This window comes from Stegodyphus dumicola, chromosome 11 (genome assembly GCF_044657685.1).
Source record: "Stegodyphus dumicola isolate Sdum_Otavi_A_Nest chromosome 11, ASM4465768v1".
Lineage (NCBI taxonomy): Eukaryota > Metazoa > Arthropoda > Arachnida > Araneae > Eresidae > Stegodyphus > Stegodyphus dumicola.
The window spans coordinates 42,472,543-42,490,930 of record NC_140778.1 but is presented as its reverse complement, the minus strand read 5'-3'; the positions used below and the strand labels follow the sequence as shown (position 1 = coordinate 42,490,930).

At 35.7% G+C, this 18,388-nt stretch overlaps 1 protein-coding gene across 1 annotated transcript in view; it reads right to left on the bottom strand.

Moving 5' to 3' along the window:
- The window catches only part of LOC146993907 (ribosomal protein S6 kinase beta-2-like), a 63,859-nt gene that overhangs the window by 29,222 nt on the left and 16,249 nt on the right, over positions 1 to 18,388 (bottom strand). The window contains exon 3 of the mRNA XM_085826274.1: positions 8,080 to 8,213. Coding sequence (XP_085682400.1) covers positions 8,080 to 8,213 — 134 coding nt within the window. The remainder of the gene's footprint in view (positions 1 to 8,079; positions 8,214 to 18,388) is intronic.

Sequence of the window (18,388 nt, the reverse complement as noted above, 5' to 3'; positions counted from 1 at the left end):
TATCCGGTATATCCGTTGCCGATCATAGAAGAAATTTTAAGGAACATAAAATCAACCAAATTTATGACGACTTTAGACTTAACGACTGGTTATTTTCAAATAGGGGTGAGGCCTGAGGACGTGCCTAAGACTGCTTTTATAACCAAGTCTGGCACTTATGCATTTTTGCGTATGCCGTTTGGCCTTTCAGGCGCCCCGGCAACATTTCAGCGATGCATGGACATTGTGTTAAGACCTGTTCTTGGAAAGTCCACATTTATCTATTTAGACGATATCATTATTACTAGTGATAATCTAGACCAACATGTACAGGATTTAAGAGTGTTTTCTTTATTAAATGAGGCCGGTCTAAAAGTTAATGTCGAAAAGTGCAAATTTGCAGCCCCTGAATTAAAATATTTAGGTTACAAAATATCGCAAAAAGGGATCGAGACAGATGAATCAAAAATAATCGCTGTACAAAAGTATCCGACTCCAAACACGGCAAAGAAGCTCTCTTCTTTTCTAGGACTTTGTTCATATTATAGGTCCTTTATAAAAGATTTTGCGGCTATCGCTGAGCCATTGTTAAAATTAAAAAGGAAAAAGGCAAGATTCTCGTGGACGGCCGAAGCCAATAGTGCTTTCGAAAAATTAAAACAAGCATTAACGCAAGCCCCTGTGTTAAAATTTCCTGAAAAGGATGAAAATTTAGAAATTTCAGCGGATGCTTCGGATTATGCGGTAGGAGCGGTACTTTCGCAAAATCAGCAGCCCGTGGCATTTTTTAGCCGAACTTTAAATCAAACACAAAGAAACTATTCCGCGACCGAGAGAGAGGCACTTGCAGTTCTGTTAGCAGTACAAAAGTTCCGAGTCTATTTTGGAAAGGCGCCGATAACAGTATACTCGGATCATGCGGCGGTAACTAGATTGTACTCAGGGAAAAATTTATCCCCAAGGTTAATAAGATGGGCATTCAAGCTGCAAGAATATAATCTGGTAATCAAGCATACCCCCGGAAAGGAAAATATCGTAGCAGATGCCCTATCACGAATTAAATTAGACGAACAGGGTAATACCGTAAAAGTTGCAATGCTTACAGCGTGTACAATAAATTCCCGTGAAACTGAAATAACAGAACTGGGTAAGGATCCTGAGTTTGGAAGTATTTATGAGTATTTGAAGGATCCTGAAAATTTTAGCCACCAAGATATTGTGGCGATAAGAAATAGGGCGGCCCATTACGAACTAATAGATGGTCTATTATTCTACACAAAAACTACGAATTCCAACAACGAATTTCGACCTGTTATCCCAGCTAGTCTTAGATTAAATATCCTTCATGAGCTCCATGACAGCCCTTTAGCTTCTCATGCTGGTATTCGAAAAACTATCCAACGCGTACGCGAGGCAGTCTACTTTCCTGAACTGCAAAAGTTAACAAGAGCGTATGTCCAGTCCTGCCCAACATGTCAAGCCGTTAATTATATTAATTTCCGCCCGGCCGGGTTTCTAAATAGTATTAAATCCGAATTTCCAAATGAAATAATTGGCATCGATTTATTGGGCCCTTTCCCAAAAAGTCAGTTAAATAAAAGTCGCTATCTCCTTGTTATGGTTGATCATTTTAGTAAATGGACCGAAATTGTTCCCTTAAAACGAGCCTCCGCGAAATTGGTTACCGATTCTATTTTAAATAAATATATTTTAAAATACGGGGCGCCCCTAAAAGTTATATCGGATAATGGTCCTCAATTTGTAAGTAATATATTTGAAGACATGTGCCAAAAACTGGGCATACGTCATTTAAAAATGGTCCCGTATCGGCCGCAATCAAATATAGCGGAACGGGTCAACAGAAATATAGTGAAAATTATCCGTAGTTATGTTAAAAATTTTCATAAAAGCTGGGATAACTATGTCAATGAATTTGCTTTCGCCCTTAGGACCGCAAAACATGATACAACGGGCAAAACTCCTGCTGAGTTATTTCTAGGCAGAAAGATTATAACACCGTTAGATAAACTATTTTACGTGCAACAAAGAGCCCCAGAATTTAAAATGGGTGATATAGAAAAACTAATAAAAGAAGCAAAAAAGAATACGGAAGTAGCACAAAGAAAACAGAAATTATATTATGACTTGAAACGACGGGGAGTAACTTATAAAGTAGGGGATGAAGTTTTAAAAATTAAGCATTCACTTTCTTCAGCACCAGAAGATAAATCTGCCAAATTTTTTCCACGATTTGAAGGACCATATGTTATAGAAAAAATAACTCACGCTGTTGTAGTGTTAAAAGCCAGAAATGGTGAAACCTGTTCCGCAAACATTGATCAAATCAAGCCCTACTTCGATCGTAATAAAATGCAAATCTTTTCAGATCTTTTGCAGGATCCGGCACGGCAGACCCCAAGGCATTAGCAATTACTGCGGTTTTCCGTATTACCTAATATACCTTTCCCAAGCCCTGGAAAATTATGTTTCCCGGCTGATTGTCTTCCAATCTTTCCGATTCCATTAATGCAATGCATTCAGGAATTCGCCTTTAATCAGCACCTCTCTCTCTTTCAATCTAGTAAAACAGGTTGAAAGCAGAAAGAATTTTTTTCGTCCTTAGTGTGGACTCCTAATTCACTTCCTTCCCCGTAAACCCTTAATGGTCTCCTTCATTACCCTTTAGCCAGTGCTTCTTCTTAATCGCTTCAGTTTTCTTAACGAAGTTGTGGAGGTAATTGCATTAAGTTGCAAAGGTACTCCGGAAAATATCGCCTTGGGCCTTGGGCACGGCAGACACCGCAGGTACAAGTTCCAGAGGTGAAAAAACGACAAGTACAAGGGCAAGCCAATGAGAGACAGAAGCAAGTGAAAAGAAAATTGCCCCGCGGAAAATGGAAGGTAACAAGAAAAAGAAGCCGTTCCACCGTCCAGAAAACAGAGTTCACGAACACCCCCAGAATGAAGAAGGGAGAAGGACGACGTATGTGAAGAGGACCAGGAGAAATGACGGCAACTATAACCCGGCTTTAAAACGGAAGATCTACTCATCCGACAGAACTCTCCGCAGCAAAAGTCGCCGAACTGCGGAAGGGCCATCAGCGGCGGCGGAAAAAGTACAAGAAAAATTTGAACGGCCAACAACGAGGTCCAAGCAGGATCACGACAGAAGTTTCCCGGTTCCGCCAAGACCAGCTGCCATCAAACGGCAAAGACCACAAGCAGAGGAGAAAAGGAAAGTATTCAAGGGTGGCCGTACTGGTGAGAAAAGGAAGCTTCCAGAGGAAAGCACTGAAGAGCGAGCCCGTACAAGAAGGAGGATAAACCAAGCTACTATTTGCAGTACCTTTAAAGACTGGGCCCAGAAAAGGATGTCCGAATATTACAAAGATAAGTAAAATTTTATGTTACTTTGCAAACTTAAGTTAATCTTTCATTCTTACTGCAAGTGGCAGATTTCAAGAAGTTTTACCTCATGTGAGGTCTACTTTTATCGCCAAAAGGGCGAGAAATGAGTTGTGACCGATTTTCTAATTATGTTTTTAAATTACTCGTGCGTAAAACTAAAGTTGATGTATAATAGCGTTGTGTAAAGACTTAAATATTGTAAAAAGTTATTGTATAAATTTTATTTAAAACATTCTAGCAAGAAAGAAGTTTTAGTCTGAAAGACTTTTTGAAATGTAGTATTATTTCAATGTAGAAAGAATTGGCACTTGCTTTGAAAAGAATAGAAGTTAACAATGTACTACTAATGTATGTTTTCAAATGTGTAAAATTAACGGCATGTTGATATGTTCTTGTATACATGTGAACTGTTATTTTAAATGTTAAGAAATACCTTGATATGGTAAAAGTGAAAGTAATGTTAAAAATTTGTTATTCGTGTGACTGTAAAGATTAAATCATGGCGAATATGTGGTAAAGGTTGAATGATGTAGTTAGGCTCTCTGACGCTACACTTTAGAGTTAGCCTCTTTTAGAATAGTACCTCAGGGTTTAGAGTTGAAAGTAGGGTGTGTTAAGAGGTCTCGTTATTTTAACACGTTAGTGTTTTGATTGTAGGAGGAAGTGTGGCACACGTAGACAGAAACACATTCGTGTTTGGTGTTTTTTTACAACACATGTCAGAGAGCACGGGGAGAGATAATTAAAATAGTCATGAATGAAATAAGAATGTTAAGAGAAGTATATTCTATATGTTATTTGCAATGTCATTGTGTAACATTTCATTAAACTAGTTTTCCTTCCAGATCTCTGGAAGGAACCAGAATTGAATAAAGCTCCTGTTTAGATGCAGCACAGATGAAAAAAAGATTGTTGTATATTCTGGGAGCTGCTATTGTAACAAATTTCTTTCTTTTAAAATTTCTAGTTTCTAGTTAAGTTATGGTTGTAAAAGGTTGGCCTCGCGTTAGTTTCTAGAGCTAAAAGTTTTCAACAAGGTCGTTTTAGACCTCAGTTTCAAACTAATTAACTCTGGCGGGAAGTATGTAAGGATCTTAAGTTTTACTAACGTTTATTTTATTTTAAATCTTTACTATCACTTCTTATTTTCTACTTCCGGCCAGAATTATAAGCGTGAAGGTTTTTATGCAAAGTTTGTCTGGCGAACGCCAAGTATTTAAGTGTGGCTTTTTTGCCAAGCGAAAGAGAGGAAGCAGTAAGTCAACGCAGGCCGCTTACCTTAGAAGTTACGCAGTTGCTATTTGCCTTCCAGGCCAGAGGTTTTAATCCTCTTGATAAATTAAACGTATTGTAGTGTTCACTGTCTCTGTGCTACATACGCTTCCTGTTATTATAAGGCCAATCTTCCACGTGTATTATTCTAAAGTTAAATTAGAGTTTAGTTTTATTTTTATACTTTTTTACGTTAGACCCCGAGTGGAGGGTCAGTGTATTCCGAAGTACGGAAGTTATTGTATATAGAGAAAAATAAAGGGTTTTGTATACCCTTCGTCTGTATCCTGTCTACTTACCACAATTAGTGAACATAGCTTTAGTAAGCTCTCTGTTCCGAGTCAGGTCCTTGTATGTTCCCGAAGAAGGTTAGAAGGAAAATTGAACCTGATATAATAAATAACTAAACTAATACTCTTCAGGCTTAATTCAGTACTCTATAGATGCAAGATAAAGTTTAGCATAACAACTTGTCTTTTATTGCCCATCTTATACATGGCCAATAACGTACAGCGAATGCTATTAAGCTAGGCTAAAATTATCTTTACTGATTCTAAAGAATTTCAGTTAATGTAGCAGACTGCACTACTACTTAATTTTCTAATTTGATCCAGTTTATTATTTTTTGAAGACTGTTATTGTTACAGCAATTTTATGAAAATTAAAGCTCGAACTTTTGATTATGTCAAAAAGAGTTTCTAATTCTGGAGCTTCAAAAGGTTCTACAAAGCAAACGCATGTTTCGATGTCCATTAAACAAAAAGTGAAATTGCTGCAAAATGTGGATAAAGGCATATCCGTCTCAAAATTATGCGAGGAGTATGGCACTGGAAAATGAACTGTATAAGACCTAAGAAGAAAGAACTTTTTGAATTTTTTGTGGATTCCGACACCTCACTCGCAATGAATAACAGAAAAATTGTTCATTATGCTAAAAGTTACGATCATGACAACATGACAATTGAATGGGTCAGACAGCGTCACAGCAAAGGCCTGCCATTGACGGATCCAATGCTAATGGCTCAAGCCAAATTCTCCATGAAGAAATGAACTTAAAACTGAGTGCACTTATTCAACAGGTTGGTTAACCAAATTTAAAAATCAACGTGGTATAAGACAATTAAAAATTTCAGGTGAAAAAGCTTCAGCTGATACTGAAGCTGCTGAGCTAATTGCAGACGAATTCACTGAACTCCTTACTAGTGAAAAATTATCTCCAGAATACTGCAGGAAAGCACAAGTGCAAACTTTTCGTAATCAGAAAAGAATACGTGACCTCGAGCATTTGAAGGAGCAACGACTTTCCCCTTTATAAATCGTGCAAATAAAACAGCATGCATGACACAAGCATTAATGAATGATTGGCTTGAAAATGATTTTATACCCGAAGTTCGGAAACATTTGAATTTGATTGATTTACTTGATGACGCAAAAATTTTCCTGATTGTAGACAACTGTTCGGCTCGCACTTCACTAAAAGTTTTAGTGAAAGATAATGTATCTGTATTATTCTTTCCTTCAAACTGTAGGTCTGTCATTCAGTCTATGGATATCTGAATAGTGCTTGCATTGAAATGCAAATATAAAGTAGTATTTTGTAAATCCATGTTAAATTTCTTGAACAATGGCAAGACTATTCAAGAATTTTTGAAATATTTTAGCATAAAATCTGCTGTGTGGAGCATCGCAAGATTGGGGAAGGATATGTCTCCAGATACTTTTAAAAAATGCGTGGCATGATTTATGGCCAGCTACCATATATCATGGTGAAGATGATGAATATGATAGTCGTGAATTTGAAGGTTTTCGGATATCGCAAACCAAAGAGGAAGTTTTCCAATTAACGGATTTTGTAGAGAAATGTGGAGAAGTGATAATAGATGAAGATGATATAACAGGAGTTTGATGCCAATAGAAGTTTGATGACAAAGCCCCAATCATCAATTAATTAATGGACTGCATGTAATTAAATCTGTAGTATGGTTCTAGATCCAGAAAATACCTCTATCGATAGTGAAGAAAGTGACAGAGAGGTTATTGAAAATGAAAAAATATCGATTGACCAGTTAGTTGGAATTCTGGCACAGTAATTACAGGACTTGAACAGTGGAACTTTGTAACTCAGCAAGAAATTATGTCTGTTTACAGAATTAAAGAAAAAGAATTGGCATAAAAAACGAAGCAATTTAAACAACTTATATTGAAAGAAATGTTTAATAAAGTAAACAAATAAATATTAAGCCTTTTTTTTTTTTTTTTTCTAAATTTTGATACACTCTAGATCAGCGGTTCTCAATATTTTAAGTAATGCATACAATCTAAACAAAAATTGAAAACCTTTAGTACCACTACTACAAAATACTACTACTGCCACCACTCTTGTATAAAGTTCAGATCGCATAAATTTAGAAGTGTTAGAAAACAACTCAATCAGGATGTTGGGGTTTTAATTTTTGAATTTAATAGTTAAAAATACTTTGCTTCTTTGTGTAGCACCTATTTTTCTCTTGCATACCACCAGCAGTTGAGAACACCTGCTCAGGATCATAAACACTCTTTATTTCATAAATCATGATTTCGTATTTTTAATTGAATAATTTCTGCATGCCAGGTTAGTTACTAGTTAATTACTAGATTTAAATTGATAATCTAATATCCGAAAAAATCCCAAATCCTGAATCACCGAAGTCCCGAGTCCGGATATTGGACTTTGTACTGTACACAATTAAATGTGTTAAATTAAGCATTTATATAAATGGTTTGGTCCTCGGATGGTGCTATCACTGGGTCTCAATAGCGCGTTCGGCTTCCTCTGTCACAGGTGCCAAAAAGCGTGGCCGGTGCATAATGGAAAAGTACCAAACATTTAACATATAATATAAACATGTTATGATTATATGAAAAATTAAACATTTTTATCCTGTATAATTGTTGCATATATTTACTGTAACACAAAAATTTTAAAAATACATTAAGAGTTTTTTTTTTTTTATTATCATATATTTTATTTCTGAAAATTAAAAATTTCTAAAAAAAAATTAGCACATATATAACCAAATTTGGCTTTACATAGCTTTCATTAAGCAGCAAAAAATATAGGCATACAGTAAGGAATTAATCAGTCTTTCAGATATATAACATATCCAAATGCCACTTTCATTGAACTCCTGATTATCCAAGCCTAAGTCCCTGTCATGTATTCATATTTCTGAATTCAACAAATATAATTCACAGAATATACATAATGTAATTGGTGATTTATTAAAAACCTCTATTCAGATACATTCAAAGCAACCCAATAAATGGTAATTCCAATTTCAAGCAGATGAACTATAAATAAAATAGAAATATTTAAAATTTAAGATCCTCACTTTATAGATCTTCTAAAATAGCATTTACTAGCATAACATTTAAGCTTACCAAGCATGATTCTCAAGAAGAATGTTTTCCTTTTCAAGAAGAGAGAACAGTTCTCCACCATTTAAAAATTCTAAGATCAAATATAATTTCTGCTGTGTTTGAAAAGCATAATGAAGTTCCACTATAAATGGATGCTGTAATGAGAAGGGGGAAGTCCATGAATTACATATGCAAACATACAAACTGAATATTTTAACCAGTTGTAACATGCAACGCAATCATTATTTTTATATACATCATTATTTTATATTATCTTTATACAGTACAAAGTCTCTAATGCGGACGTCCATTATCCTGAATGATCTATAATCCGGACCTCAAAGCCACAAACTTATGCATGCGCGTTTGATGCACACTTCCGCTACGCATGCATGTAAAGCCAGTAAAGCGTTCACCCATGCGCGCTTCCGATAGCGAAGAAAGTAACAGAGAATGTTATTGAAAACGGAAAAATTTCGATTGACAAGTTAGTCGGCATTCACGACAGAGCAATTAAGGCCCATCCACACGAGTACGCTCGCGGCGTAGTTGATGCAACTTTTTTGACGCTGGTGTAAATTCACGTGACGGAGAAGACGTAAAACTGAGTTCGCTCCTGTTCAGCTTTTACGTCCGTAACGTGAACAAACAGCCAATAGCCGACTGAGTTCTTATCACGTGTCATAATCAGAAAACCTTCTTGTTTACCCATTTCAATATGGCATCCTGAATGCTCAGTAGCCACCGCGTCTTGCCGGATTATGCCTATAATTGTTGTGACTTTTTATGCCACTGCTTATCCTTGACAGCGTATCTGCGGCGCGTTTTTTATTTGATTTGGTTGTTAATCTATCTAGTTACCCCCAAGCTCACTTAGTTAGGAGTGAGTCAGGGGCCTGATAGATTTCCACCTGCTCATCCGTCTGCCGGAACGCCGTCGTGCGGGTCCGGTTCCGGGGCGCAGGCTCTTTTTCTTGCTGGGGCGCAGGATTTTATGGATTCAAGGCGTCGAAATGGATGCGAACCAGACAATTGAAAAACTTATAGAGTTTTACAACATACAAATCAGAGAATTAGAAAAATCTAAGCAACTCAATGGATCTTTTACCGATATTGAGGAGAAATTTCATTCCTTTCTAATTAGCTCACTGGGCATGATTAAGATTCTCAATGAGGAGAATCTTAAAAAATGCCAAGAGCACATTAACACACATCATAATCTTGATGCACATATTGATAATAATTCTCTTTCAGATAACGATAGAGGCCGTAGCCCTATCAAGCCACACGATAATTCGTCAAATAACACCGATGATGAAATAACTTTAGACAAAGATATATCTTCGGACGAAGATATAACATGTAAGCGCAGAGGCGACCAAACTGTTAGAATTCGTAATTCGCACCTTGCTGCAAAGAAACTAAAACTTAGCATGAAGCATACAAATTCTTCACAGCAAATTGATAATAAAAACCAAGGAACAAAAAATACTAACGGCAATGCCAAACAATCTATTACTGAAACCATCAGAGAACAAGCGGATAATCCGATCATGGACACTTCCAATCAGGAAGATGCTACTATCAATCTTGATAATACTTCGACCAATTCTAACAACAAAAATCAGGAAGCCAAATCAAATAAACTCCCTCCAATCATACTTCGAGAAAACAAATTCTCATATAGTAAAATTAGGAATATTTTTAATCAAAAGCACTTCAAATTTATAGGTAATAGTATTCCTGATGGAATTAAAATTACTACCACAGACCCTGACACCTATAGGGCTATGGTTAAAATTCTTAAAGACCTGGGGGTGGAACACCACTCCTACATTCTCCCCCAGGATAGAAAACTTAAAGTTGTAATCAAAGGACTCCTTAGGAGTACGGAGACTGAAGAGATCAAGGAAGAACTCGAGGAACTAAATTTCAAACCTGAAGAAATCAAGCAGCTAACTAAAAGAAGGAATGGTGAAGATACTAAACTTCCCTTATTTTTAATAACTCTACCTAAAGACGAAACCTCCAAGGAGATTTACCAATCTAAATACTTATGCGGACTCAGAATTAACGTTGAGGAGTACAGAGGCAGACAAGGTCCCATACAATGTTTTAAATGTCAGGGCTTTAACCATACACAGATTGGATGTAACTACCAACCCCGTTGCGTCAGATGTGCAGGCTCACACGAATCTAGAGACTGCCCTGACAAAAACAATAAGGATAAACCCCTGCTCTGTGCTAACTGCGGCCAGAACCATGCTTCTAGTTTCAAAGGGTGTGTAAAGTTCCCCAAACCTAAACAGGAAAAGCAGAAAACATACCAAAGCCGAATCATCGAAGGTAAGTCTTATGCGCAAACACTAGGTTCTGGTACTTACAACGAAACTATCAGCGAAGCAAAAAAGATTTTCTCTGACCTTGCTGAATTAGTTGCCATCATCAAAAGCGCAGGATTCCTGCAAATCACACAACAAATCAAGCAGATAAATACTACCAATGAGGAGAAGAAAACTAATACCAATCTAAATAATGGGTCTTAACTCTATTATTAAAGCACCCATACAAGTTATGATCTGGAATGCTAATAACATCCTCAATAAAATTCCGGAACTTCAAAATTTTCTTCTAACTAAAGATATTGATATTGCATTAATTACTGAAACGCATGCAAATCCCAGCAAAAGAATAAATATTCCAAACTACCGGTGCTACCGGTGTGACAGGCTTAGCCACAAAGGTGGAAGGGCTGCCATTTTTGTCAAAAGCTCTATACAATCCTGCCTCATAAAGGAAGATAGATCTAATAATCACGAATTAGTTACGGTTTCTGTTTTACTGCCTTCATACGGCATCATCTACTTCAGTTCTCTTTATAATCCACCACATAACCCTCTCGACGAAGAAATTCTGAAGAACATCCTTTGTACTAATGATAATAATATTCTGGCTGGAGACCTCAATGCGAAAAATACTGAATGAGCCTGCCGGCGGACCAACAGCAATAGCAATACGCTCAAAAATTTCATTACTAACTATCCTGTTTATTTATACACTCCAGACAACTATACCTACCTCCCTGAGAATGTGAGAGAAGGAGATATTCTCGACATTCTCCTCACCAATATTTCCATACCTATCTTTATTGATTCTACTATAGACCTCACCTCTGATCATATTCCTGTTATTGCTACCCTTGGCACCAACAAAATTGCTAATGAAAAATCCATCAATAAAAGTGACTGGAAACAATTCTATGAAATTCTTGAAAATAACCCACCTAAACTCAATAGCCTCAAGACTACTTATGACATCGAAGTTGCCATTGATATGCTCACTAACAGTATCAAGGAAGTCTACAACTGTGCCACACAGAAGATTCCAGCCAACAAATTCCAGGAGATTCTTCCCCATAGTATTAGAACACTAATTAAAGAAAGAAATAAGCTCAGGAAACGCTGGAACCGGTCCTGGGACCCTCAAATTAAATCCGAACTTAATAAAATTAGCCGATTAATCAAGAAAAATATTACTAACTACAAGACTGAGCTATGGCAAAATAAAATCCAAAAATTCAATGAACCCGGAAATGAATTCTGGAGCTTTGCCAAGCGCCTCAGAATTACTCCCACCTGTAATAAGCCCATCAAAAAAGATGACAAGATTGCAATTACTAACAAAGACAAAGCTACTCTTATGGCGGAGCACTTTGAAAATCAATTTATCCCGAATGAGTCTCCTTCAGACCCTACCTTCACATATGATGTAAGGTACTTTGTTCAGGATTATATCAATAGCCCCACCGCAAGACTCAATACTGATTTTACTAATCCGAAAGAGGTCATCGATATCATTAAACGTCTCAAAAATAGAAAAGCTCCAGGATATGATGAAATTAATAACATCGCAATTAAGAATCTACCACTCAGCACTATCTCTAAGCTCATCAGTATTTATAATACTTCATTGGACAAGTCCTACTTTCCCATGAAATGGAAAATAGCAAAGATTATACTCATCCCTAAACCAGGCAAAGACACCACTTCTCCCGACGGCTACCGACCTATCAGCCTACTGCCCGGACTTGGAAAGATCCTAGAAAGAATCATTCTCAATAGAATGCAACAATATATTAGCAGACTTCCTCCTGAACAGTTTGGATTTAGAAAAACATTATCCACCACCAAACAGCTTGTTCGATTAGTTGAATTTATCGGCAGTGCTCTACACAACCATCAGAAAGTTGCACTACTCATACTCGACGTGGCCAAAGCTTTTGACCGCGTCTGGCATGAGAGGCTTATTTTCAAACTAATCAAGCTCAATTTCTCACCGGAAATGACCAAGTTAATTTATTCCTTTATCAAAAATAGAAAATTCTACGTCTCCTTCGGACAAGATAATTCAAGCTTCAAATACATCCGTGCCTCTGTGGCCCAAGGCTCTATTTTAGGACCCATCCTTTATCTTTTTTATGTCTCCGACTTTACAAATCCTGACTACGAAATCAATAGATTCCTTGGCTGCTATGCGGATGATACTGCTCTTGCAGTAAAATCCCTTAGCCCCGATGCTGCAATTTTAAAACTCCAAAATATCATGCCCTCCATCGAGCAATGGTGCAAACAATGGCGTATCGTAATTAATGCTGAGAAATCTCAACTACTCATTATCAGCAGAAATAGAAAGACGCATCAAATCATCACTAACAATCTTAAACTCTTTGATAAAAATATACCCATTGTCAATAAAGCCAAATACCTTGGAATCACTATTAATCATCGACTTACCTGGACTGACCACATCAATATAATTAAAGGCAAGGCCTACGGCAACATGAAAAACCTCATGCCTCTGCTGGGAAAGTTCTCCGAGCTTAATCTCAAAAGTAAAAAGCATATTTATACAGCAATCATCAGGCCCACCCTTTGTTATGCGTCGCCTGCCTGGGCTGCTATCAAAGAAAAGGATATTAAACAAATTCAAATAATACAAAACAAGTTTTTAAGACTTATCACGAATGCACATTTCTATGTTTCAAATGCCACCCTGCATAAGGACTTAAAGACTGACTACATTAAAGATTTCATCTTGAAGATGAATGATAAATTTTTCAATAAAGCTCTCAACTGCCCATTTATGAATCATTTTCAAGTTTTTAACTACGCTCCTTTACCTGAAGATAGAGACCTGAGGCCCTGGGCGGCCCATCAGTACAACCAAAATTTCCCAACTTGACATTACTGTACATTTCTGTATATATTTATTTTGCTATCGTATCCTTTTATATTAATCCAGATTTTGCATTTACTCCAGCTTTTTATAGTTTATTGTTTGCCATGTATTACTTTAATTGTGTTGTACATATGTATTATATTTAATTTTCTTTATTTTCAGGAACCCTATACATTATGCATGTTTTATCCTTATATATCCCAGAATTACTTTACGCAAGTATTTATGTTTATTCACTACTTTATTGATTTATTCAAATGTTTTATATTATGTATTTCTCCTCAATCTTGCACATTTGTAGGAAATTATCAGGAATAGATAATGCTTCCCCACCACCGCGTTCTCCAATAAGTCTGGTTCTCATTCTGTGACGCAGGGTCACCCCTTTTTCTCTTGACCTTTAGTTACCACCACCTAACTGTAAGAACGACTGATTTCAGGTGCCACCACTCATCAGGAGCCGGTAAAGCGGCATCCACTAGCTGCACACTGGCCATAGCAACATGGATGGATGGATGGAATATGGCATCAGAACCACACAGAGATGTGTTTTTGCTTAGAAATATCATAATTGTATACAGCAATAAAATAACCAGCATTGTTCACACCATCTTCAGATTTCTCAAACCATACATATTGGTATAAATTTCAAATTCTCATTAAAGGGAAAAACTGCATACTGATAAAGCAATGATCCAACCAGTATACACATATGCTTCACCTGTTTATAACACCGTAAGTAATAGGAACCTAAATAAATTACAGTTTCTAGAAAATCAAAGTTTTTGCCTTACAAAATTCTCCTTAATTATTATAAATATTGGCCATATCATGTGTAATAAAAAGCTCTATAAATATCCCAATATTAAATACACCAAAAACTAACTTCAGCAATATAACAACTTCTAAAATAAAGCAGTTGACTGTGAAAGAGTATTCAATAAAATACAATTACAAAATTTTGGAGGAAAGTTACAACTTGTGTCATACAGCAATCATTTATTGAAGATTAATTAAATTACCTTTGCAGTGACTTCTACTTGTTACATTATTTTTCACAAACACTGCTATCACAGATAGCTGAGTGGTCAGCGTGCTGCTTGGCAAATGGAAAGGTGGCGAGTTCGAACCTCGCCCGTAGACAGGATGTAAATCAGTTAGCTTTTCTCATTTGGAAACGTGTTTCTTATATTTAATAATGAATCATTATATTCTTATTTCACTTATTATTATTATTGTTTTCATTTCTTATTTTATTCATTATTATTATTGTTTTTAATTTAGTTTTAAAATGTGCATTACAAATAGAAACCCTTATGTAATAATATATCTGCATCTCTTTATCATATATCATCTATAAATTATCTCTTTATATTTACTTTATTGCATATTTTATCATGCACATAATTTCTCATAAACTGTCCAAAGTTTGAACCTCATTCTAAATTTAAAAATAAATAAAAAGAAAAACAAAATACCAAGGAAAGCGGAGTTTAAAAAATATGAAGATGGATTTATTATATGGTGGATGGTGTATATAAAGAGAATTAAGTAGTTTAATTCTCTTTATATGCTGTATTCCAAACCAATTTTATAAATCCTAATTTTCATACAATATAAAATCTGTAAGTCTGTCAAACTGGTCGATAATCATCCTGAAGTACTTAAAAAACAAGTACAGTCAAAAGTTGTTAATTCGGACACCCATAATCCAGAATGATCTATAATCCGGACCTTAAAGCTACAAACTTTTTGCGCATGCGTCGCGTTGATGCATGCGCGTTTAATGTATAACGGACGGTATAAGCTAAGTTAAAATTATCTAATTATCTATTTCAGATAATGTTGAAGATTGTGTTGTTCCTTAATCTTCGAATTGGATCCGGCTTATTATTTTTTGCAGACTGTTAGAGCAATTTTATAAAAGTAAGCTTGAACTTTCGATTATGTCAAATAGAATTTCTGATATATATTTATTAATATGTAAAGGATCTACAAAGCGAAAGTATGTTTCGAAGTTCATTAAACAAAAAGTGGAATTGCTACAAAAAATGGATAAAGGCATATCCTTTGTTTATCTAAACTTTAACATTTGTTTATCTTTAACGCCGTGGCACGCAATGAATTGGAAGTTGATCTGTCAGCACTATCTTTATCTTCAGGGAAGATGTTTTTATTTTATTTGGCTTATAATTCCTTACTAAATGTAGTACTTCATCTCGATGTACTCCGTCTTTGATATGATTTAAATCAAACTCGTCATCATTATAATTCACTTCCGATAGCGAAGAAAGTGACAGAGGTTATTGAAAACAAAAAAATTTCGATTGACAAATTAGTCGGTAGACACAGCAATTATAGGACTTGAACAGCAGAACTTTGTAACTGAACAAGAAATTATGTCTGTTTTTAGAATTAAAGAGAATGTATTATCACATAAAAAACGAAGCAACTTAAACAACTTACATTGAAAGGAATGTTTAATAAATTAAACAAATAAATATTAAGCTTTTTTTTTTTGTAAATTTTGGTACCCTTTAGATCATAATTGTTCTTTATTTCATAAATTACGGTTTCATATTTTTAATTTTATAATTTCTGCATGCAATCTTACCAGATTTAAACTGATGATATATAAATCGGAAAAATCGATAATAAGGAATCGCCGAAGTCCCAACGAGTACGGATTAACGACTTTTGACAACAAAAAAAACAACAAAAAAAAAAAAAAAAAAAAGTCAATTCCTACTTAGGTCGACAAAGAAAAATTTAAAAAATACAAATAAATAAATAAAATAAAAATGCAAACAGAATTTTTTTAATTAAAAATTTAAAAAAATTTAATATGTGAAAAAGCTGTATAACATCAAGTGTCATCCACTACAAGTTTAAAAAATTGTATTTGAACTTGAGTGGATGGAAAAAAAGTATTTTATTAACGACTGAAAATTTGAACAAGATATACCGAGAGTGTGAGCTAATAGTAGAAATTTAATAATTCTGGATATTCATTTCGCAAACGAGACAGTAAAGAAAAAAAAATCTCTTTGAACAGGTCACTCTAAATAAATCTTTCGGAACCATTCTCGTTATTTTTTTTTTTTTTTTGTGGTTTTGCCTCTGCTTAATGAAGTAAAGTTTCAGCTATCAAAAAACCATCTGATTTGGGCAACTTGCTGCAAACATATAGAAGCACAGCGAAGTAACAAGATACAGCTCCGTTGACGCTATATTACAGCGCCATGTGATTTTTGCACAAAATAATTCTATTGGTTAAACGTACTCTTCGCAAGCATACTCGTTTGGACGCTTTTCCGCTGGTAATGTCAGTCATTCAGTCGTCGGATTTCTCTGCGCTCTGCTTTCTTTCGGGATCGCTCTTGTATCGGATTACCAATTTTGGATTACTTTTGGATTACCTGCTCACGCTGAATGTCTGGTAAGTTTTCTTTTCTCTCTTGTTGATCTAGAGCATGCATTACCGAGCCATTGGTTAGGTTAATAGCTGCCCGAGATGAGCAATATTGAGGAGAACAAACTGCACAGATACTTAGAGCAGATACGTGGGAGTAACTGCGGTGAAATAGATTATGACAATCTCACATTAAGAATCAATTCTTTAGTTCTAGAGGCTGAAAGTTTAACTAATGCGAATATTCCTAAAGCTGACCCCCGAATTAACCAGCTCCACGAACAAATAGAATATCTTACCTACATAAATGAAACACCCATGGATGAGTTAAAAAATAATAAATCAGAGAACGGCTCTGCTAAACAACCAAACGAAACATCTAATCAAGCAAACTTTCTTAAAACCCCGTCAAAATCCAAGAAGGACGACGACGTGAACAGACATAAACGCACCCTTAGCGGAAAAAATCGTAAAAAGAAAATGGAAATTGACAGTGAAGGTTTCACGTCACCGAGAAAAACCCAAAAGCTAAATAAACCTGAAGTTGTTTACCCCCCTCAGGAAAACAAATTTGAAATTCTCAATCTAGAAACTAACATGGAAGAAGACAACACAAATGATGCGCCAAAAAAGACGGCAGGACATATCCCACCAATTGTCCTAGCAGATTTCACTGGAAATTGGGATAGAATAAAATCTGAATTCTTATCAAAAACTACACAGGAGACCTAAAAGGAGGAAGGCTCACCATTCGTGTCTTCACCCCAGATCATTATAGAATAATAACTGAATATCTAAAGGAAAAAGCAATTCCTTTTCATACTTTCAAACTCAATTCAAAACGACCAAATCCAAAAGAAGTAACAAGTTATAGGCCAATTAGTCTACTCCCTGCCATAAGCAAAATCTTCGAAAGGATTATCCTGAGAAGACTTAATGATCACACAAATAATTTAAATCAAATAGACAACCAACAATTCGGTTTCAAAAAAGGTCATTCTACTTCGCATCAGATTCTCAACTTAATTGAATATGTTGCCGTCGAATTTCAAAAGAAAAATACTGTGGCAGCATGCTACCTTGATTTCGAGAAAGCTTTCGATCGAGTGTGGCATGCTGGCCTTATCTATAAGCTTTCCAAACTGCAAGTTCCTATAAATCTCATTAAAATCATTATCTCCTACTTAGATGACAGAACGTTTCAAGTAAGATGTGGAGATGCTCTCTCTAATATCAAAAATATGTACAGGGGACTTCCACAAGGATCTGTTCTCTCACCAACTAACTTTAATATTTATGCATATGATATGCCTAATCCCATTTCAGCCAAGATTCTCAAATACGCCGACGATACAGTCATTCTTTCTAATTCCATAAACCCACAATATGCCATAGACAAACTTGATTCCCATGTTCAATGTATCTCCAACTGGTGCAAATTCTGGAAGATTAACCTTAATCCATCCAAATGCTGCATTGTCTTATACCGCCGTTATAAGAAAAACTATCCCATCAATCTGAATATAAAAATGGACAATAACCCGATTCATTCATTCATTACAAATTATGCCGAAATATTGCATGTGATGCAACGTGTCCGGCTCATGACAAGTACGCCCATAGGGCACATGACATAAAAAGTGTCTGGACCGAGTGATAGGAGGCAATAGGAAATAAAAA